This window comes from Pleurodeles waltl, chromosome 6 (genome assembly GCF_031143425.1).
Source record: "Pleurodeles waltl isolate 20211129_DDA chromosome 6, aPleWal1.hap1.20221129, whole genome shotgun sequence".
Lineage (NCBI taxonomy): Eukaryota > Metazoa > Chordata > Amphibia > Caudata > Salamandridae > Pleurodeles > Pleurodeles waltl.
In genome coordinates, this window is record NC_090445.1 from 818192843 (window position 1) to 818215078 (window position 22236).

Consider the following 22236-nt stretch of genomic DNA (forward strand, 5'->3'; position numbering starts at 1 on the left):
GCACCGCCGACTGCCAGTATGGCTGCTGGCAGCTCTCTGGCGGAGGGTCGCCAGCAGTCATATTGAGGTTGGTGGAAGACCACCAACACTGGTGGTCTTCGGTCTGGCGGGACCTCGGCGGTCTTCTCTGAAGACCGCCAAGTTCATAATGAGGGCCATAGTGAGGCCAAAAAACTATACATTCCATATTTTAATGCATTTTCCTTATAGCATATATTTTTTAATTGTTTGGGCCTTGTACAGTTATGGGATATATGCAATATTATATCCATTTAAAATTAGACTTTATGATATATCATTTGAAGTGCCACTGCCCTTTACCCATATCACGTGCAACCCCATGGAAATAGGAGAGTTCCGATCCGAACTGCAGGTCATCTGGAGATGCTTCATTATTGTCAAGGGTTGATGGCTGAGGCAGGTATAAGGGTTCAGACCACAGTGGAGTCCCTAGCGAGGACCTAATCAAGTTTCTATAGCAGTCTTGTCTCCTTTGTCCACACTTTATTGTCAAGGTCTCCTGCATCCTTATACACTTCCACTCTCTGGGGAAACAAGATAAACCCAAACTTGTGCACAGAAACATCCTCGGGATGTCCAAAATGAAACCAACAGGCCTTCACTCTGCTTTGCTTATACATACAATGCAAATACTGCAATAGCCACAACATACATACAAACATAACATACAATTACATGGGATTAGGTGGCAAAACAGGGTAAAAATCTGACTGCGCATTGGAAAGTCACTCCTAGGTAGTACCAAATAACGAATTTTTGGTGACTGAGTAAAAAACCTTTACTTTATAGAATAGTGATGGAACATCTTTGTATGAGACCATTTAATTTCTTGCTTCAACTCCCCTATTGCAGCGTACAGAACCAATACCAAGGTTGGGATACTCCAGATGTTGAAAAAGGGCTGTCATGGGCTTGGTACGCAACAGGCTGGGACATGTAATGGTTAAATAATGTATACACTCTGAATCACGTGTTTAAGGTGTCTTCCCCGGATACTGATTACTTGTTACATTAGGAAGCTTTCTCCCATTGCACTTCTAAACTCTGCATGAAAAATTGACCTTTACATACTTTCTTTAGTGAACTTCTTCTTACCTTCTGTCCCCTGCATAGATTCTATTTCTGAGTATAGCCTCCTCTTAGTCTCATACTTGCCTGATTCAATCCTTCTTATTGAAATTCTGCACCTGGCTGATGCCTCATTTCATAGAACACAAGCTCTCCTCTTTTAAACCCTATCCCGGCAATCTAACATTACCTAATCTCCGACAGACTATCTATCTCACCAACCTTTCACCTAAAACCCCACTAATGATCACACCCAGCTGGTATTAATATATCATAAAGTAATGGAGGAAATGCATGCAATTTGTTCCCACTGGCACATGACACATCACAATAACCAACAGTAACCACTAGATTAACTGCTAACCTTGGGCTCCACTGTGGCGTGCTACCCGCCATAAAAACAGCTTGCCTACTGTGGATGAATCATTCATGCACACCATACTTCCTTCACAGTGCATTGGAGCAGCTTTAATGTGGTGCTTCTTTTTTGGGAAAAGCTTCACTCTAGCCAAAAGTTTTTTTTTTTTTTTTTAACCAAGTGAAAGCAGACCATAGCATAATTTTGGGCAGCTCCTTGACTATAAGATCAAGGTGGTGGTGGGGGGGGGGGCTAAAAACATAGAGAAGTCCGTCTAACTTAAAGACGTTACTTTTCCCATAAGAATCCCTAGTTTAACACCTCACCTAACAGTTCTATGTAAAGAATGAAAAGTAAATGGATGTGAAATAGGTTTCAAGCGATTCGAAATTCAGTTTTGAAAGAATAAGACTACGATCTGCCAGTTTCAATGTACTGGTGATCTGACTGACAGAAACGAAGACAAATTAGCATTGTCCCTTCTAATCCCTTTTGTCACTTAGGATTTTAAGAAGGGTCTAAGGGTCAAAGGTGTCAAGGACCATTCAAAGTTCAAAGAGAATCTGAAGTCAAAATGTTCCTTTGCCACACGCTTCGTAGATGATGCAGTTAGGTTTTGAATTAGTGCTAGCTAGGAAGGGGAGCCAGTGGGGTTCCAAAATGGTGGAGTCATGTGATCATATTGCTGCAAGCCCCTCAAGAGGGGTGATGCACTCAGTTGGATGCTCTCACGGAGGAGTGAAATTGGGGAGAGTGGAATCTGTGGGTTGAAATCTTTATGTAATTGGGAATGAGAAAATAATTGTTCCTATCAATGGACTCCAGGATACATTTCAGCTCATAAAAGCGATTATGATTTATAATCATTGGTGGGAGAGGACATTGGAGTGATGGTGAGTGGGGTCTGAAGAAAACCGATTTTGTGTTTCTTTCATATATTAGAGGTAATAAGGGTAAAGTCACTTCAATTTACTGATGGATTGTTTTGCAAATTTCTGTATCCAACGGGGTTCTGAGTTTGGCTAGGTCCTCCAGGATTGTCATGAGTTTTTTTTTTTTTTTTTTAGAAGGTGCTGACTAGTTGATACATTTGGATACAATAAGGTGACTGGTAAGGTGGTGTCCTGAATTGATGAAGATGAATGTAACCCAGCAGGGTAACCTGACACTGTTTATACGCTGGCGAAAATAAGCATAGGTGCATTTGAGGAAGCGAGAAAACATGTTTTTAGGATTTCCTGAATAAGAGGAGATTTTCAGTATGTCAAAAGGAGAGAGGCAGAGGCCAGATTTTAGCTGTCTGAAAGGAGACAAATCTGCATCCTATCTGAGAGCAGTGGACTTTGGACACAGAGAGAAGTTTCAGAGAAGGAAAAGAGCACAATTTACAGTGTGGGTATTAAGGGATCATTTTTTTCTTGACAGAAAATGGGGCAGGACTTGGAGAGCTCTTTGCACAATACACATGGACTTGAACAGAATTTAAGCAAGAACGGGTAGCAGTGTAACCTGACAGATGTTGAGAGACATGCATACATTTAGGGAGATTAAAAATTAGTCTGGCAGTCGCATGTTGAATGTAGGTTAGATGAATGGAGTATCGACAAACCGAAATAGAGGGAATTGCAGTACTTAAAACTGGAGAAAATAACTAACTGTACAACTAGTTGGTAAGAGGGTGCTGGTATTAAGGAAAGATGTCTATAGACAAAGAAAGTGAAAAAGCATGATATTGTGTTTACCTGGGAATGTGGGAGAGAAGGTTAATCAAAGCAAAGGGTTCTGAAATTATTTGGCAGGACTGGGGGCAGGTTCGGCAGCTACCAGGCAGATGGGACCTCTGCAACTGCATATTTTCCTAGGATCAAGATTTCTGTTTTATCTGAACTGAACTTGAGAAATTTTTGAGTCATCTAAGTGTTGACTGCAAAACGAAAACGGCACAAACTGGCAATGCCTGAAGTGACATCAATGAGGAACAGTATCTGTTTGTCATCCAGTTATATGAATAGGAGCCCAAAAGAATGAATGAGGAAGGCAAATGGTACTATGTGAATATTAAGGGCGGGGCTCAAAAAGGAGCTCTGCTGTACTCCTGCTGGAACTTATTGAAAAGCAGAAGCAATGGGATACATTAGGATGGACTGGGTGTTTTTTTTTAGGTAATCCACTATCCAAACAAAAGCATGGTTCCTAATGCCAACAGTATGCAGGTGGTTCAACAAGATGGTCTTGAAAACTGTGTCAAAGACTCCCGACTAATTAAGAAGGACCAAGACAGTAAAGTCAATTTGATCTATGAGCAGTCTGATCCATAAAGAATGGAAGGAAGGAAGGACTGAGTCGTGCATGAAATAAGAGGCAGCTTGGCGAGGATCAAGAATACTGTGAGAGCCAAGGAAACGAGATCTATGATTGACTTTTACAAAATATTGATGGGGAGGGGCACAAGTGATATGGGTTGACTATTGCTGAATACTTTGAGGTCAGTTCATGATTTTTTTCAGGTTAATTCCAGCGCGACAGAACAGTTATGGATTTAGCCCATAGCTTCACTCCAAGCCAGCACATTGAAAATAAACAAGATAGCAGAGAAGGCATGGCTGCACCAAGGAAGAGATGATTTGTTCAGACAAAATCACAATCAAGTGAAGGCTTTCTGCCATCAAAGAACAAACTACCACTAAGAAGATGCTGAAGAATGCAGAGTTGGTAAAAGTGAAGGCCTGTGTCAGCTGCCATGGCAGGGATGGTGGTGGTAATAGATCAGACAGGGAACTGGAAACTGTGTTAAAACCGCAAGATACAAGTTGTAACTCCTCACATGAAACTTCCTGTGAGAAGCATTGCAGTAATACAGGAGGTTCAGACCAGGAGTTGCCATATTTTCCCCACCAAATTTCCAAGAGACAAAGATGGGAGAGAGCACTTTTTAAAGGAGGTGAGGCAAGACAAAATATTCAGGACTAGGCATGAATGAGCACTCGAGAAATGAGATCAAGGCGGAAACAGAACGCTATGCTCTGTGGTCATTGAGGGGAGGAACTATACCCTACAGTGGCCTATTTAAACCGCTACCTAATGTTCACCTAGGAGAAGAAACAGGACGAACAGACGTGTTGATTTCCACATTCTTTGTTGAAGGCAAGAGGACAGTTTTGCAAATGGGGAAGTGAAATAAAAACATTAGTATAAGAGGAGAAAGTGGGGTGGCAAAGAGACTAGATCAACAAGTGAAGCACTGATTTACACCTTCTTGCAGAGCCCAGTATATTCTGAACGAAAATAACTTGCAAGTCGGAGCCAACAGAAAGGTATTGGTTATCCCATGTTGATTGGAATCCTTGAAAAAGTCTTAGCAGTAATATCAAAACTGGGAAAACCCCTATATACTGATGGAGACACAATAGAAAAAAGAAACAGAAAAGATGCAAAAACATGCAGTAATGTCTTGGATTTATATTTTTGGAGGATACCAATTTTTGTGACTAAAGGCCATCATCCTAAAAGGTCCTGTGTATTTGTGTTGCTTTGTAAAAATAGTTTTGGAAGTCTTGTCTGTCATTCCAGGTGTTATTATGATACTGTCACAGAGCCGGATATGGCACTAGCACATTCCTGTAGGCACAAATTAAAGTGGAGCTGACCAGAACACTGCCATCTTTCCTGCTGTAGGACAACAGTGGATTTGGGAGGGTGCAAGAGCAAGGCCAAAGGGTAACCTTACACCAGTCTCAAGAAGTCAGACAGTGTGCCACCCTTGTGGTGGAGACAGTGATATATGTGGGTAGGAAAGGATCTTACCAAACTGCCTTGACAAGGATTACAGATAAGGATCTTTCAGAATGGCGACACGAGCCACCATATCATTGTCAAATTATGCATGTGTTGGTGCATGCGGAGCTTGATTTCAAAGGACGCGGGGTCAGGAAATCTCCCACCAATCAAACAAAAAACCTATCAAAGACCTAGGTGGTATAGCAGGAGAAGATACAACATAAAATAAATACAATTCAGGTGTAGACTAGGGAACAAAGCCAAGGTAGGGACCCTCCTCATAAACAGCCTTTCCAGACAGTTCTCAAGAAGCAAAGGATCTGATAAGGCTTATCTGGATTATACCCATACTTATTTACAGGCAAGAGGGTCATTGGAGATCTGTTTGGGAAGTCTGGAATAGAAAGTAACGACTATCGGAGAAGCAGAGGTCCTGACAAGGCGTATCCTGATTAGAGCTTTCTGTAAATTCATCAAGAGAATAAAAACTTCCATGACCAATGGACACTCTTTAAGTGCTGAGTGACAGGGACTGGATCTGGGAACATTACTTAATGTTTTTTATATGTGTAAGCTTAACATGAGAAGTAAACATTCACCTACACACCAATTTTCGATAATGTCTGTTATCAAATGGTAACTCATCAGGAGTATGTGTGATGAGTAAGATGTAATGTGGGGTGGGGGGAGTCAGAGTATCAGTGCATGAGAGGAGCCTGCTTGTCGGGGACAAAAGATGGAAAATGTGCTTCGCAGATTTTAAATCACATAATGCAGTGTTCCAGCTTCAGTTTGATGTCAAGCAGTTTAATTTGGACAATGGATAAGACTGAGTGGCTTATTGAAGTAGCAAGGCAGTTCGTATATGGTAGCAATCGAACCTCGTTTTTTTGTTCATTTTCACTAATAGTTTTAAGAAAGTTATATGCAGACATTTGAATTTGTTAACACTGACTCGCCATCCTCAGCGCATAGTCACTAAGGGCCTGATTTAGAGATTGACAGATAGGTTACTTTGTTGCAAGCGTGATGGATATCCCATCCAAAATATTACGATTTCCATAGGATAAACCAAGCTAGCATACAAAGAATGAAATGTCAGTGAGTGACAGGATATGGGTAGGGTTGGGTGTGAATGGGAAAGGGATCTTGGAAGCCTTGTTGAAACTACAGAGAGAAAGAGATAATTGACAGTTAGCCCTTAAAAAACAGATCTAAAAGGTAATTCCAAAAAAGACATTATATGAACTGGCTTCCACCAAATGGTAAATACAGTTGACTTTAAATGCTTGTATTAAAACAGCTTTGGTGTAATGGTTTCTCAGAAATAGTATACAGTTTTCCGTTAAGTCATGCAAAACAGATTTAGTCAGCCTTCTTTTAATTTCTCTATTCTGCAATTTTCCTTTGAAGTGAGCATTTTCATGGGATTACCACCAGTGACACTGTCCTGGACCATTGGGGATCATTCTCATAATATTTAAAAGCAAGAGAAAGTTCAAATAAGGAGGCATTAGCTGCCTTACAACTAATTTCTTTAGCAGTCCGGCCAAATTTTGTTTTATTTCCTTTATGGTTTCCCTGCAATCATTAAGTACTTGTGAAATACCAAAAAAAAACGACAAAATAATATTTGATTATAACAAAGCAAGGTGGAGGATCTTAATATATAGAGGAAAACATCACATAGGGAATACAAATAGTTGGCCCCATCATTCATGAAAAAGACAGCTTTGTTTCTGTCACTTACTGTCTATACCCCACACCTTGAAGCAGCAATTACGATGCATTGTATATAGGGAAAAAAGTCAATATAGATGTACAACTTTATCAGCAGCTGACTGGAATGAATTCTTACAAACATAGAAGGGCTACTGGTTCCAGTGCAGCCCGCTGACAGCATTTTTTTAATCAGATTTTAGCTAGTCCATCTCTGTTTAAGACGATCATCAATAACTCGATAATGCACAGTGCAGTACCTGATAGTTAAAAATCAGTCTGCATTATTCCGCTGTTAAAACAATCCACATTGGATGCAACAAAAATAGAGACCTACAGATAGGTTCGCCCATCAGGCACAACCTGCAGAAATACTTGAGCACTAGAATTTGCAACACTGCACCAACCAAGATATTGCCGAAGCCTTGGTGTTACTTGATCTATCAGCTGCCTTCAACACTGATGACCAGTCCATCTTTTTGAGGTGGCTTGAGTAGGTGGAGGTGAAATAGTGGCATTAGGAAGGCCGCAGAGTTTTCTGATGGGCAAGGCTCTTAAAGGGCAATCAAACTCTTGTCTATCCGAATCAAAACCTATTACCTGCAGAGTGCCACAGGCTGCAGTCTTGTCCCCGCATCTTTTCAACCTCCACATGGCTTCAATGGCATAAGCGGTTCCAGAACTTTGTGGCTAGCCCTCCCAGCTTTTGTGGTGGACTCTAGCAGCAGTGTTATGAAAGGAACGCCAAACGCCAGTAGGGTACCTAATGGTGCTGTTCCCACAACTAGTGGCCCTGCGGTGCTGCATGGCTTAGACATAGGATCAAGAAAATACAGCCTCTTGAAGTCTTATGCAGCACTCGCTGCTCAGTCCTGGGCACGCTTCAATGGTGCGCCTACTTGGCTAACATTATGGTAACAGAAGATGAGAGGTTAGGAATTATAGCTGAAAACTGGGGGGATGCTTATCAACCACTGTGAGGCGTTTGCACTGCCTCCTGCCTCAACTCCAGAATTCTCAATCGTGGTCCATTATAAATACATGGATGTGATTCAGTTCGAAGTATTCAGTGTACAAGAGTAATATTCTGCACAAAAAAACGACATAAACATAACAGCCAGACAATAACCTCCTTTAGGGAAGTACCGGGTTCAGTGTTAGATTTCAGTAACGTCCTGGCCCACTTAAAGGGCTGCCCATGCTGATCAAATGTCTCCCTTGCATATCTAAACTGACCCTACATTTCAGAAATGTCATAAGGAAAAGCACTTTAAATGCATCGAAATATACACTGGTGTAAGGTTACGATTCGATGTCACAGAGCTCCAGCCCTGGGCTAACTTTTTTGTAGTTTGATATCGGACGATGGTATAGGAGTCCTTTGCATAAACACTAATTACGTTACACAAAGTAATCCTTATTTTTTTGGGGGGCACGGGCTATTAAGTGAATTACCCAGGATTACAAGAAAACGCCAAGACTCGAACCGGGTTTCCTAGTTCCTAAATCGGCAACGCTGCAGTAAGGACACATTCTCGCCCCGGTGCTTTCCCGAGCATGAAATCAATTTGATTAACTGAAATGAACTGCAACTCCCAGGAAGCATTCGACTTTTAAACAAAAATGCAAGACTCTAGCACTGTGTCCTTGTTGAACTGAAGTAACATGGTAAGTTCAACAGAAGGGTCCTATCTGTACTTAACTTTCCAGGAGAACAACAATTTTCTGATGCCACCCTCCAGTGACAAATTCCGATTGAAACAAGATGACCCGGTTTAGGGGTCACTCTACCCTGACCACAACTTAAAACCCTCGCCATAAACAAGCCTCAAACTGTTACAAATGTTGCATGAACAAAGAGGCCACGTGACAGTCGAAGGACTTACATGACTCACACACAGATATGCCACAACAAAAGTGCAAAAAAAGTGTACAGAATATGGTTGTGCAAATCATAAATACGTACTCTTCCCTGGTGATAGGGGAGAAGCTGAATAAGAGCCAAGGCTTCGACTTCTTACAGCTCAAGTTACACACAGTTTGTCTTGACAAATAGGATGACTAAGAAATATCAGTTGCAAACTTCGGGGTAAAAGTAAAACGCTTCGGCCACTATGAAATGTAAATATGTATTTTGGTTGACTCGTTTTTAGAGATCGAACGAGGGAGATTTAGGCAACCTACGGCCACTAAACCCCGTCGAATTAAAAATTAACGAGGCAAGTACCGTGCTTCCATAATTACCACACGCGTTTCCCTGGAAACAACTAACGTAGTATACCCATTTTGCAAACTTGAGCATTTTCAGTGCAATTTATGTCAGCTCGTGTTCATTAAGCTCACATTGCGAATTATGAAGGGACCCGCGGAGAGAGAGACACAGTCTAGTCTCTCCGCGGGGGGATTCGGGACAGGGGAAGTGGCGCACTAGGCGCCTGATTGGTTAGGGATAAGTGGGGGTGGGGGTTAGAGTAGTTTATAAGGGGGGTGGAGGGTGGGGTCGGGCCTCTTTGCGCGCCGACTTAGGAGAGGGAAGGATTTTATTTTAGGAAGGTGAGGTAAGGAGTATTTAGAAGCCAGGTTAGGCCTCCTTTTCAGGGAAGGTTCCCACCCGGTTGTCAGGACACCGGGACGCGGGCAGGGGTAGCGAGGCAGGCAGAGGAGGGCAGGGAGTGCGGCCCCGGGGCAAGCGACGCAAGCAAAGGCGTGTGGAGCGAGAGGCCGGGGAAGCCCATAAGGGCGGCGCTGCGCTCGTGGAGCCGGCCCCGCGGGCATTTGTATTTATGATAGCGCGCGGAGCACGCGCGCACAGAGGAGCAAGCCGGCCCCCCAGATCGCGGACAACAGGGAGCGCCGGGTTTTTTATTAGGAGTCAATTACGGCGGGCGGCGAGCACATTTCCCCGCGGGGGGGGCGCAAAGACCAACGGTGAACCGCACGGGGCGGTGAGGGCCCCCTGTAAAAAAAAAAAAAAAAAATTAAAAAAAACAAAAAAAAAAAAACATTGCCAGCAGGTTAAGTGCACGCCCAGGCCCCGGATATAGATAGACACACAGGCACCTAGAGCCAGGCAAAAGGGGGACCGAGTGTGGCATCGGACAGGCTGTTAGGGCAGGCCGGCAGTATGGCCACAGGTCACGACGCTGAGGCGGTGAGGGCCGCACTGCGCGTTTTGGGCGAAGCGGGCAGGGCAGATCTGCTCAGGCCAGGGGTTTTAGACCAGGCTTGGGTCGGGATGACACGCCCCACCAGGGCGGCATCTGGCCGGGTCGCGGCCGCAGTAGCGGCCTGCGAGTCGCAGGAGTCTGACGGGGAGAAGGATGAGGGGCCCATTCCCCCTGGGCAAGGCACTGCGGCCCGATTAAGGTACGGGGCTCAGAGCCCTCTGATGTTCGGCGAGGAGACACAAGCCTCTCAAGGCAGGGGCACAGACAGCGCACAAGCGGGTCCCGACTCCGCCGGCACGGGCGGCCAGGCGGCGGGGGAGGCCGGGGGGGAAGGACTAGGCAAGGAAACAGAGCAACATGCACCGGGGACTAGCGGGGTTTGCGCCCCCCTAGATTTGTCATATCACAGAGGGGAGGCACCCAATCCAAGTTGGTTGGGGTCGCCACTGAAGAAAAGAGGCAAGTACGTCGGGAAGAACAGGGGGGGGACAGGGAGGGCCAAGACGGCGCCCCGCCAGGCCAGGGGGGGGGAAAGTCAAGGCACCGCAAGAAACTAGGGCTGGGACGAGCCAGGTTTCGCACACACAGGGGAACTGGGAACAGGCAGATACATGGGATTTGGAGGCTAGAATCAAGGAACAGCGCAGGGTGGTATTAGAGACGGAGGCCAGGTGGGCACAGCTGTGCAAAGATAGGGAAGAGGCGAGCACACACAGCGAAGCAACGCCTACAATCAGAGAGGCCAGAGGGCAACCAGGGACACAACAGGCAGGTCAAGAGAACGGATCCTGGGTATGGGTACCACGGGTAAGAGGAGAGCAGGGACAAGAGGCTAGAGCGGCCGAGGGGTTAGTCGGCGCAGGGAGACCCAGTGACGCAGACGGTCATGGGGACAACAGGGCGACAATGTCAACAACAGAGGTTGGCAAGAGGCGGTGCACGCCGACTGGGCGCAAGACGGCCCAAACACGTTGGCACGAAGCACTGGAGGGGTCTATGGCGGCCCTCTCCACACCGAGGGACCAAGGACGCCGTCACATGGACCTGCCTTATGCGGGCAGGGATGCCAACGAGGGTACATCAACCAATGTGAGAGATGTGGGCCAACACAAGGGCCAGTGGGAAGGAGATGATGTCTTGGAAGTGGATTATGAGGAGGAAGGGGACGAATGGGAGGATGGCGAAGTACGCGATTGGGAGGTGAGCGCTGTGAGAAAGGGTGGGGGACGAGGGCGCAAGAGCGGCGCAACCTCTTCTTCGTGCTCTGTGTTACAGGTTACAGCACCTTTGGAAGGCCCCACGGGGAGTAGACAAAGCATGCAGCGTGGCAGGAGCTGGAAAGGAGTACCAAGGAACCTGGGGGACACCGCTGGAGGTAAGAAATGGTGGTCAGTGTGGGGTGAGGGGGGGGGGGGACAATACGGGAGGCTACCACCAGTAGGTCCATCGGAGTAGGCGAAGGGTCGGTGCTGGAGATAACAGGCAATAACATTACGCAAAAGGTGTGCGAGAACAAAGAGAAAGAGGGTACCGCCTCGATAGATACGGCAACAGCAGGAAAGGGGGATAAAGGGGACAAGGTGGTAGAGGACAAGGAGGGGGGAAGTCACAAGAAAAGGCTGCCGTACATGGGTTTGGCCATGCCGCTGGGTTCACATGTGGCCGAGAAGACAAAGAGTAAGATATGGAAACACGAATACGTGGATGTGTTTAAACTATTACATAGAGACATACAGGCGAAGGAAGGGTCTAAGGAGGAAGAATGGGAGTTGGCACGCAGGCCCAGGGTACCCATAACAATGGATAACTGGACGTCGGCCTTTTTGATATTCGCAAGCATATACTGCGAAAAATACCCAGACAGGGCTATCGCCCTTTTTAAATACATGGATATAATTAGAAAGGCTCAAATGCATTTTGGGGGTTTCGCGTGGTTAAGTTACGATGAAGAATTCAGGGCCAGGGTAAGTGTTAACCCAGAAAAACCATGGGGCGACGTAGACTCAGAACTGTGGATGCAATGGATGGCATCAGCACAGACAGCGGCGTCCACTCATACGGCGAGCGGACTGCCGGTGACCTACAGGCCCTTTCAAGCGCGCCCCGCCCATGGAGGGGCGGGCACTGCAACTAAAACAGCGGGGGCAAACACGGGAGCTTGCTGGAACTTTAACAAAGGTTTTTGTTCCAGAGCGCAATGTAGGTTCAAGCATGACTGCTCCAAGTGCGGGGGCCGTCATCCAGTCACACAATGTTTCTCATTATCCAGCCCTGCGGAACAGTGGAGGGCCTCTAGGGGGAGAGGGGCTCATGGCGTGCCTGCGCCAAAAGGGGCCTACACCAGTTAAACTGGAATTTCTGCGGCCATGGTTGCGCTTATACCCGGATAGGGATAAGGCACGGCTTTTGGAATGGGGCTTTAGAGAAGGTTTTAGATTAGGCTACCAAGGCCCACGACAAAGGAGATGGGCTGACAATTTGCGGTCAGCCAAGGAGCACCCGCAGATTGTGCGCGATAAAATAACAAAGGAGGTAGCTTTAGGCAGAATAGCAGGTCCATTTTACGAGTGGCCAAGTGATGCGCTGATGATATCACCATTGGGAGTAGTGCCCAAGAAAGCGCAGGGAGAATTTCGTTTGATTCACCACCTGTCATGGCCGGAAGGGACGTCAGTAAATGATTTTATTGCCCAAGAGGACTCTAAAGTAGTTTACGCGTCAGTAGATGATGCGATAAGGCTGGTTTTAAGGTGCGGTAGGATGGCGGAAATGGCGAAATGTGATATTCAATCAGCTTTTAGATTGCTTCCTATCCATCCAACAGATTTCGACCTCTTGGGCATGCAGTTAGAGGGCAACATCTATGTGGATAGAGTTCTGCCCATGGGTTGCTCGATATCATGCGCCCTATTTGAGACATTCAGCACCTTTTTGCAGTGGGTTTTTGTGAAGACAAGCGGGCATAGATGGGTGACACATTACTTGGACGACTTTTTATTCGTAGGAACGGCGGCAACGGGGGCCTGTGGGCGGGCACTGGACACGTTTCAGAAGCTCGCACAGCAGGCAGGAGTGCCCCTGGCCCCAGAAAAAACAGAGGGCCCCGCGCGGATCTTAACATTCTTAGGCATCGAACTAGACACAAGGATGCTGGTCGCCAGGTTGCCAGCGGCGAAAGTGAGGGAGATACTGGAGTTCTTGGCAATGGTGCGCACTCTGCGCAGGATGGAGTTGCGAACAGCTCAAAAGCTTTTAGGTTACCTCAATTTTGCTTGTAGGGTAGTTAGGGTAGGTAGGACCTTTTGCAGGCGTTTAGGACTTTCCATGTCAGGTGCCGTACTTCCGCACCACAGGATACGAGTGTCATTGGCATTACGAGAAGACATTAGAATATGGGAGATTTTTCTGACAAAGTTCAACGGAGTACCGATGTCTTTTGGAGAGTCAGACACAATATGGCAAGTACAAATTTTCTCGGACGCGGCAGGAGCGTCAGGGTTTGGTTTATACTGGGATGGGAGGTGGTGTGCGGAATCCTGGCCAACATCCTGGAGACAGCAAGGGAGAAGCATAGCGTTCTTGGAGTTTTTTCCCCTTTTAGTGGCACTAGCAGTGTGGGGACAGGAATTAGCCAACAGGACAGTGATTTTTCAAATAGACAACATGGCGGTGGTAGAGTTGGTGAATAGACAGAGAGCTAAGGACATCAGAGTTTTGCGCTTGTTGCGGCAGTTTATGCTTCTATGCTTATCCTTGAATGTCATATTTAAAGCTACACATATACCAGGGATTTACAACGAGATTGCAGACTCCCTATCTCGTTCACAGTGGCAGCGTTTCCGCGAATTGGCCCCAGGAGCAGAGCAGAACAAGACTGTGGTCCCGGCAGACATCTGGGATTGGGGGGCATGACGATCACAGGGCTGGTGGAGATGTCGTTAGCGGTATCCACGCGGCGTAATTACAGACTGGCATGGTTGGAGTTTCAATCTTTTGAACAGTTTGTGGGCAACTTTTGGGAGCAAAGCTTGTCGGTATTGGAGGCACGGACCAGACGTTTTGTGTTGTTTCTGATCAGGGAGGGTTTATCTCCGGCAACAATTGGCGGAAAGCTGGCTGGAGTGTCTTTTTACGGGAAACTGTTTTTCGGTTATGATCCAGCACATAGTGATTTATTGGGTAAAATGCTGAAAGGTTGGAGCAGGGTCAGAACGAGTGGGGACAGACCAGCAAGAGAGCCCATCACTTTCGAAATGTTAGTTGAGATGATACAGGTGTTACCAAGTTGTTGTAGGGATCAAGACGAGGTGGGTTTATTTCGTTTATGCATGTTGTGGATGTTTTTTGGGGCGTTCAGAGTATCGGAGTTGTTGGGAGTGGGTAAGGATGTTGGAGTAAGGAGAAAAGAGGTGTGTATACACAAAGAAAGGTTGGGAATATGGCTAAGACGGTCCAAAACGGATCAGCTGGGTAAGGGAAAGTGGATATGGCTAGAGAAAGGGGGCGTGGAAGAGGCTTGCCCGGTAAAGGAATGGGTCAGTTTCAAGGCGAGGTGGCCAGGAGCAGGAGAATCAGGGGTTTTTATGCATGAGTCAGGGAAAAAGTTAACTAGTTACCAGTTGCTACAAGTGATGAGGATGACTCTTATAAGGATAGGGCGGCGCGCAGGAGATTATGGAACACACTCATTCAGAATTGGCGCAGCAACAGAGGCAGCACATATAGGTTGGGACTGGGCTAAGATCAAATCCATAGGGAGATGGAAGTCTAGATGCTGTGAGCGTTATGTCAGGCCGTGATAAAGGCAGAACAATCGGGGGTGGGTGAGGGACAGTGAGTTTCCAAGGCAGAGGTTACAATGTTTTTTCTTTGCAGGCTGTGTGGCCGGGCCAGAGAAGGAAAAGATGACGACGTGGTTGGTCGGCCATTCGTTCGTCCATTGGGCGGCGAAATTTGCGGAGAAGCAAATTTACGGCAGATCGTTGGGACTGCCCAGCAGAAGCCATGAAGTGCGTTGGTGGGGCAAGAGTGGTATGAGGTGGGGGAGCCTGCTCCCTTTTATCACGGGTAACTTGCCGCAATGGGGATGCCCAGATCTCTTATTGATTCACTTGGGAGAGAATGACTTAGTGAAGCTATCGGGACTCACTCTGATACAATTGATGCAGAGGGATCTGGAGCTCCTGAAACGGAAGCTATGCGGGACAAGTTTGGTTTGGACAGAATTTGTGCCAAGAAGGGCATGGAGAGGGGCGATCAACCATGGAGCCATTGAGCGGGCTAGAAAGAAATTGAACAGAGCCATGAGAGTGTTTTGTTGGGCTCAAGGGATCAAGGTTTTAAGACATGGGGACATAAAAGAGCAGGAGCAAGCCTTATTCCGCGATGACGGGGTGCATCTGTCACAGATAGGTAACGCGTTCTATATCACAGAACTAAGATTAATGCTGGAAAGCATATGGGGTACGAACTTGTGTACCCGAAAATGAAAGGGGTGGGGCAGCGAAACGCCTCACGGGTTTCCCTGGGTGGCAGGAGATGGGGGAGGGTGGAGAGCCAGGTGCGGGTTTGTCCACCCTTCCAGGGGGAAAACAAGGAGGTGAAGCATCCGAGCAGGGAGGGGTAGGCTACAGGCAAGGAAGGCATGGGCGGAATAGGGGAGCATATACGGCAGGAAAATTGAAGGGAGACATTTGTGGAGAAAATGAAGGAGAGGGAGTTCTAAAAAGTTAAAGTTTGCTTTAAAAGATATACAGTTAATGTTTTGAAATATTGTTGTGTTTTAAATCCTGTTCTAATAAATGACCTTTTACACCAACAAGAGTGTCACGTATGTATGTCCCGATGAAGGGACCCGCGGAGAGAGAGACACAGTCTAGTCTCTCCGCGGGGGGATTCGGGACAGGGGAAGTGGCGCACTAGGCGCCTGATTGGTTAGGGATAAGTGGGGGTGGGGGTTAGAGTAGTTTATAAGGGGGGTGGAGGGTGGGGTCGGGCCTCTTTGCGCGCCGACTTAGGAGAGGGAAGGATTTTATTTTAGGACCACCCACCCACCCAGCTTAGGAAGACAGGGGGAGGAAAGGTTTATTCAGGTAGGTTAGATAGGTCAGGTAGGTTTGGGGTCAACAGTCATTTAGGACAGGTGAGTTGTGAAGAGGTAGCAGGAGATGGGGGAGGGTGGAGAGCCAGGTGCGGGTTTGTCCACCCTTCCAGGGGGAAAACAAGGAGGTGAAGCATCCGAGCAGGGAGGGGTAGGCTACAGGCAAGGAAGGCATGGGCGGAATAGGGGAGCATATACGGCAGGAAAATTGAAGGGAGACATTTGTGGAGAAAATGAAGGAGAGGGAGTTCTAAAAAGTTAAAGTTTGCTTTAAAAGATAAACAGTTAATGTTTTGAAATATTGTTGTGTTTTAAATCCTGTTCTAATAAATGACCTTTTACACCAACAAGAGTGTCACGTATGTATGTCCCGATGTTGGATAGTACGACCTGCCCCCAGTGTTTAGCCAGTCTACACCAGCAGTCGAAGTCCATTAAAAAAAAGTATGGAAACATTGCTCCTGAGTTCAATGGAAGCGTGGTCGGCGAGCATAGGGAGACCGAGTCATAGGCAGACCGAGTCAACGTGTGGCTGAACACTAAAAAAGATTCTGTTACTATTTTGACGGTCTTTCACTCCAGGAATTTGCATCCAAAATAACACATCTTATAACAAAAACGCAAGTTAAACCAATCAGTGACACGTGCACTTTGCTAACGTTATGAAACCACTGTAGGTAAATGCGATCACTGGAGATGCCACCAGAGGGCCACAGAATAGCAATATGTAACAAACCTACCTAGTGCAAATATTTGTTATAAGTGTCTGTCCTGGGGCAGTTGTCTTTTAACAAAAACAAGAAATGTTTTTGTAATAATAAAAAAAAAAAAAAAAAAAAAAAAGGATTTTGTCGTTCCCTTAGCTCCTGCCCACTTCGACCTCGATGGCAACTACATATTTTACCTTTCCTTAAGCTCTTCTCCGACATGGCCAGTTGCGACTCCCACAGTACTTTCTTTGCGAATATTGCACAGCGTCCTCGAATCCTGAAAAACAAGACGCACAGCGTGAGCTTTCCCCGGCGGACTGAGAGGTGACTTTGCTTCTCACGTGGAAGGTCTGCATACGTGCCTACACTTTCGTACCCGGGCGTCCCCTGGGCCAAGCAACCCTACAAAAAGAAGGAAGGAATACGTTTGAGCAACGAGCTTTTCTTGACACAGTTTTTTTGCACATACCCGCCTCCTTAGTAGAAGAGCGAAGACACGCCTCTCCTTTCATAAAGTGCGATAAAGCAACTCCACGCAACGGACAGAGGGGGTGGAGATACAGACATCTGACAGAGGACAAGAAATACACGACTCAAGGGAGCCAGGGAGAAACCGGAGCAGGAGAAAAGGGAGATAAGAGAACTATAAACAAGCTGGAAGGGGAGAAGGGTAGGCGAAAGAAACAGTATTGACAGACAAGAAAGAGAACTGGCAAAGCAGAAGAGAAAGCAGTAGAGTTCAGAGAGAGGGGGTGAACGCGAGAGATGTGACAAGGAAGAAAGGAATAGAAATGGCGGAAAAACGTGAGAGAAAATGAAAGACACTACAATGTCAGCCGAAATTCAAGGGCACTGGAGGAAAGAAGAGGTAAAAGGTGAAATTATATTCATGTGAAGAAAGTACAGATTTATGAATGGATGGTCGACAGTCCATGCAGGGACTGCACAGATAAAAGCAGAGCAGTAAAAAACGGAGACAGGACCGCGCTGGTTAACACAAGTGGAGCACAAAGACTAGAATAAACCACAGTGAGGACAAAAGACACAGTAATGGAGACGAAATAAGCGAACAAATGATACAGCCTACTTAAAAACATTGGTAAAGCCATTGCGTCCGGCGTTAGCCACCAACCTTTTGGCAACTCTCGTCTTGTATTGTCATGGTTTTTGCAAAACATCATTGTGTTTTTTCTTTTTAAACTCTCCTTGCTGATGTATTCATCACGACTTATCATGGTCACATTTTTACATGCAAGATAATGGCTGCAAAACTGATATAGCGTATCCGTCTGAAAGTTCTGATCCAAACCTTAGCTCGTCAGCTCTTCTCCTTGGCAGAGGTTCCTCTGGATCCAGAAAGATTCTAAATGTCTTGGGTTTCGGATCCACTACTTAAACCCCTTTCTGCCTTTGAAGTAGGAAAACTTTAAAGGAAAGTCTCTATTGTTGACAAGATCCTGCCTTGCCCAGGTCTGGCCCCAGACACACAACAGAGGGTCGGTGACTGCAGTGTGTGAGGATAGGCACAGCCCTTTCAGGTGTAAGTGACCACTCCTCCCTCCACTCTAGCCCAGATGGCCCATCAGGATATGCAGGCTACACCCCAGCTCCCTTTGTGTCACTGTCTAGAGGGAATTCACAACAGCCCAACAGTCAGCCTGACCCAGACGTGGAATACACAAGCAGGCAGAGGCACAGAATGGTTTACGCAAAAAATGCCTGTTTTGTAAAAGTGGCATTTTCAAATTGACAATCTAAAAAACAACTTTACCAAAAGTTGTATTTTTAAATTGTGAGTTCAGAGACCCCAAACTCGAACTCTCAATCTGCTCTCAAATGGAAACTGCACTTAAAAGTTATTTTAAGACAGCCCCCATTTTAACATATGAGAGAGATAGGCCTTGCAACAGTGAAAATCGAATTTGGCAGTATTTCACTGTTAGGACATGTAAAGTACACCAGTACATGTCCTCTAGATACACTGCACCCTGCCCATGGGGCTACCTAGGGCCTACCTAATGGGTGCTTTACATGTAGTAAAAGGGAAAGTTCGGGCCTGGCAAGTGGGTACACTTGCCAGGTCGAATTGTTAGTTTAAAACTGCACACTCAGTGGCAGGTCTGAGACATGTTCACAGGGCTACTCATGTGGGTGGCACAACCAGTGCTGCAGGCCCACTAGTAGCATTTGATTTACAGGCCCTGGGCACCTCTAGCACACTTTACTAGGGACTTACTAATAAATCAAGTATGCCAATCATGGATAAACTAATCACCAATACAATTTACATAGGGAGCACTTGCACACTTTAGCACTGATCAGCAGTGGTAAAGTAGACCAATAGACCAGCAAAAACAGATCAGAAAAAATAGGAGGAAGAAGGCAAAAAGTTTGGGGATTACCCTGCAAAAAGGGCCATTTCCAACAGGCAGATACAAAGGGGGCTGTGGGTATGGCAGTGGGGGTGTCTTGGGTAGCAGGCAGGTGCTAGTGGGGGAGAACCACAGGGGGTCTACACAAGACAGATAGTTGCCACTGATTGGTCTGCAGTGGATATTGAAGCACAGATCAGGGAGCAACGCAGACTGGTGGCACAGACTGAGGCCAAGTGGGCCCAATTGTGCAGAGGCAGGAATGAGGCAATGGGGCGGGACAGGCAATTGAAAAGGAAGTCAGGTGCTGCGGGGGCTAGGGGCACAGGAGGTCAGGGGGCAGGGCTGTTGGGTGTTGGTGCCTAATGAGGAGAAGGGAGATGAGCAGAAAGCCTGTCCGGATGATGGGTCCAGCAGTGCGAGAGGCACACGTGGCACCGACGGCCAGGTGTTGCGGGGAGAGTTGAGGTCAGTAGGTGAGGCTGGCAGAAAGTTGGCGATTCCAACAAGGCACAACGTGGCCTCTGGACGTAGGTCTGAAGCACTAGGGGTTTCTAGGCGTGCTTCTGTACTTCGCGGGACCGGTTGAGGTGGTACCATGGCAAACGCCATGGGAGAGATGGCGCTGAGGAGTGGATTCTGAGTGTGCGGAAGGGAGGTATGCAATGGATGAGGACGATGTGATTGAGCTCGACCATGATGATGACAGTGTTGACTGAGAAGATGGGGAGATAAAAAAAAACACAAAGTGGAGGTGAGCATGGCCAAAAGGGGGAGGGTTAGGGCGCAAGGACGGTGCAACCGTCTCTTTGTTTGATGTCTTACATGGAGCGAAGATGGGTGCAGGAGAACGTGAGGATACACGCAAGGACAACCGCAGCAGAAAGCCGTTTCAGGAGGCAGATATGCATGAACAGGGGCTGACAGGTAAGGGTGAATGGTGGTCAGCTTGGAGTAACCCCTGGGGCGTTTCTGTTACACCTCATTATAAGTCAATTGGGGTGGGAGATGGGTCTGTAAATGATTTGTCTGGCTCAGGCGGAAAATATGGGTGAAACAACTGCTACAGAGGTTGTTCGCCTTGGGGGGCTGGGGAGAAGGTGACGGAGGGAGAGACAGATGGTGAAGAAAAAGATGGAGGGGGGACACAAGAAGTGGCTCCCATGAATGGGGCTAGCGATGCGGATGGCCCAGCAGCTATTGGGGTTTCTCAATTTTGCCTGTAGGGTGGTTCGTGAAGGCAGGACGTTCTGCCGGCGCATGGGCCTTGCAGTGTCAGGTGCATCCCTTCTTCATCACAGGATTTGGATGGCCTTGTGCTTGAGATAAGATATCAGGGTCTGGGAGATTTTCCTTACACAGTTCAATGGGGTATCCATGATCAGGATACAGTGTGGCAGGTGCAGGTATTCTCAGTTGTAGTGGGAGCCTTTGGTTTTGGTCTATTCTGGAATGGTCGGTGGTGCGCGGAGGCGTGGCCGGAACAGTGAGTGACACAACACAGGAGTATAGCTTTCTTGGAATGTTTTCCATTACTCGTGGCTTTGACAGTGTGGGGGGGAAAAACTCACCAACATGACCATAATGTTTAATGTGGACAATTTGACGGTGGTGGAACTGGTGAATAGGCAGAGGGCGAGGGATCTCAGGGTTTTGCGGCTTCTGTGGCGTTTTATGCTTTGCTGTTTAACTCTGAATATCATCTTTAAAGCAGCACACATTCCTGGGGTCAACCATGCTATTGCGGATTCCCTGTCTCGTTCACAGTGGCAACGGTTTCGCGGTTTGGCAGAAGGCACAGACGAGCACTAGAGGGCTGTCCTGGCAGACATTTGAGACTGGGTGGCATGATGGGCGTTAGGCGTGTGGAAATGTTGCTAGGGGAATCTACTCGGAGGAGTTACCATCTAGCATGGTTGGAGTTTCAATCTTTTGAAGTTTTGGAGGGAGAATTTTGGTTTCTGGATCGAGGTGCACTTAAAGCATGAGTATTGCATTTTATACTGTTTTTAATTGTGAAAGGTTCGTCGCCCGCTACCATTGGAGGCAAGTTAGCAGGGATGTCCTTTTATGGGAAGTTGTTTTTTTGGTTGTGACCCAGCAAAGGATGATATTTTGGGGAGAATGTTGAAAGAGTAGGGTAAAGAAAGGACGGGGTCAGGCACCGCGGTGAGAGAGGCGATTACTTTTGATTTGCTGCTTGAAGTGCTACACGTGTTGCCGGTTTGTTGTACAGATGAATATGAGCTGGCGCAATTTCGTTTGTGCATGATCTGGATGTTTTTTGGTGCTTCCCATGTGCCTGAGTTGTTGGGTTGGGAAAGACTGTTGGCGTGAAGCGGGGGAAGATGGGCTTGCAGGGTGAACGCTTGGGCATCTGGCTGTGACAGTCCAAGACAACCAACTCGGATGGGGAAAATGGCTATGGCTGTGCAAAGGGGGTGATGCTGCAGCGTGCGCGGTGGGAGAATGGAGCATTTTTACGGTGCAAGTAATGCTTGACGAAGGGGCTGTTTTTTTGTCATGCAAATGGTGAGAAACTTGCATTTCAGTTGTTGAAGGTTTTGCAGATGGCAATACGACGGATAGGGCATCAGGTGGACCATTTTGGGACTCACTTATTCCGGATTGCGGCTGCAACTGCGGCAGCCCAGCTGGGGTGGGATTGGGCGCAGATTCGGCAAATTGGGTGGTGGTGCTCACAATGCTGTGAGCGATATGTGAGAGCATGAGCTGTTCTTAGGGGCACGGGGGGAGAGGTGCGCGCATGATGTAAAGAGGGGGTGTTGTTTTACCTCTGCTGAAGTTTGTTCTCTTTGCAGGTTCCTTGAGTGGCCCGGCAAGATCAATAGTGGAAAAATAGCGGCCTGGCAGTCCTTTATACACTGAGCAGCGAAATACACAGAGAAACAGATCTCTGGACGTTCACTTGCAATGCTGAATA

The 22236-nt window shown here is 47.0% G+C and overlaps 1 protein-coding gene across 3 annotated transcripts in view; it reads right to left on the reverse strand.

Annotated features, from left to right (window-relative positions):
* Positions 1-17441, reverse strand: part of LOC138300274 (glutathione S-transferase omega-1-like) — a 62639-nt gene extending 45198 nt beyond the window's left edge. The window contains exons 1-2 of one of the 3 annotated variants that reach the window (XM_069239441.1): positions 17390-17441; positions 17115-17197 (exon numbers count right to left, since the gene is read on the reverse strand). In XM_069239441.1, the coding sequence (XP_069095542.1) occupies positions 17115-17139 (25 nt within the window). In that variant the 5' untranslated portion in view covers positions 17140-17197; positions 17390-17441. Of the gene's footprint in view, positions 1-17114; positions 17198-17282 lie in introns of all 3 variants that reach the window. The other 2 variants (XM_069239440.1, XM_069239442.1) reach the window with 2 other exon arrangements.
* Positions 17442-22236: the final 4795 nt, after the last annotated feature.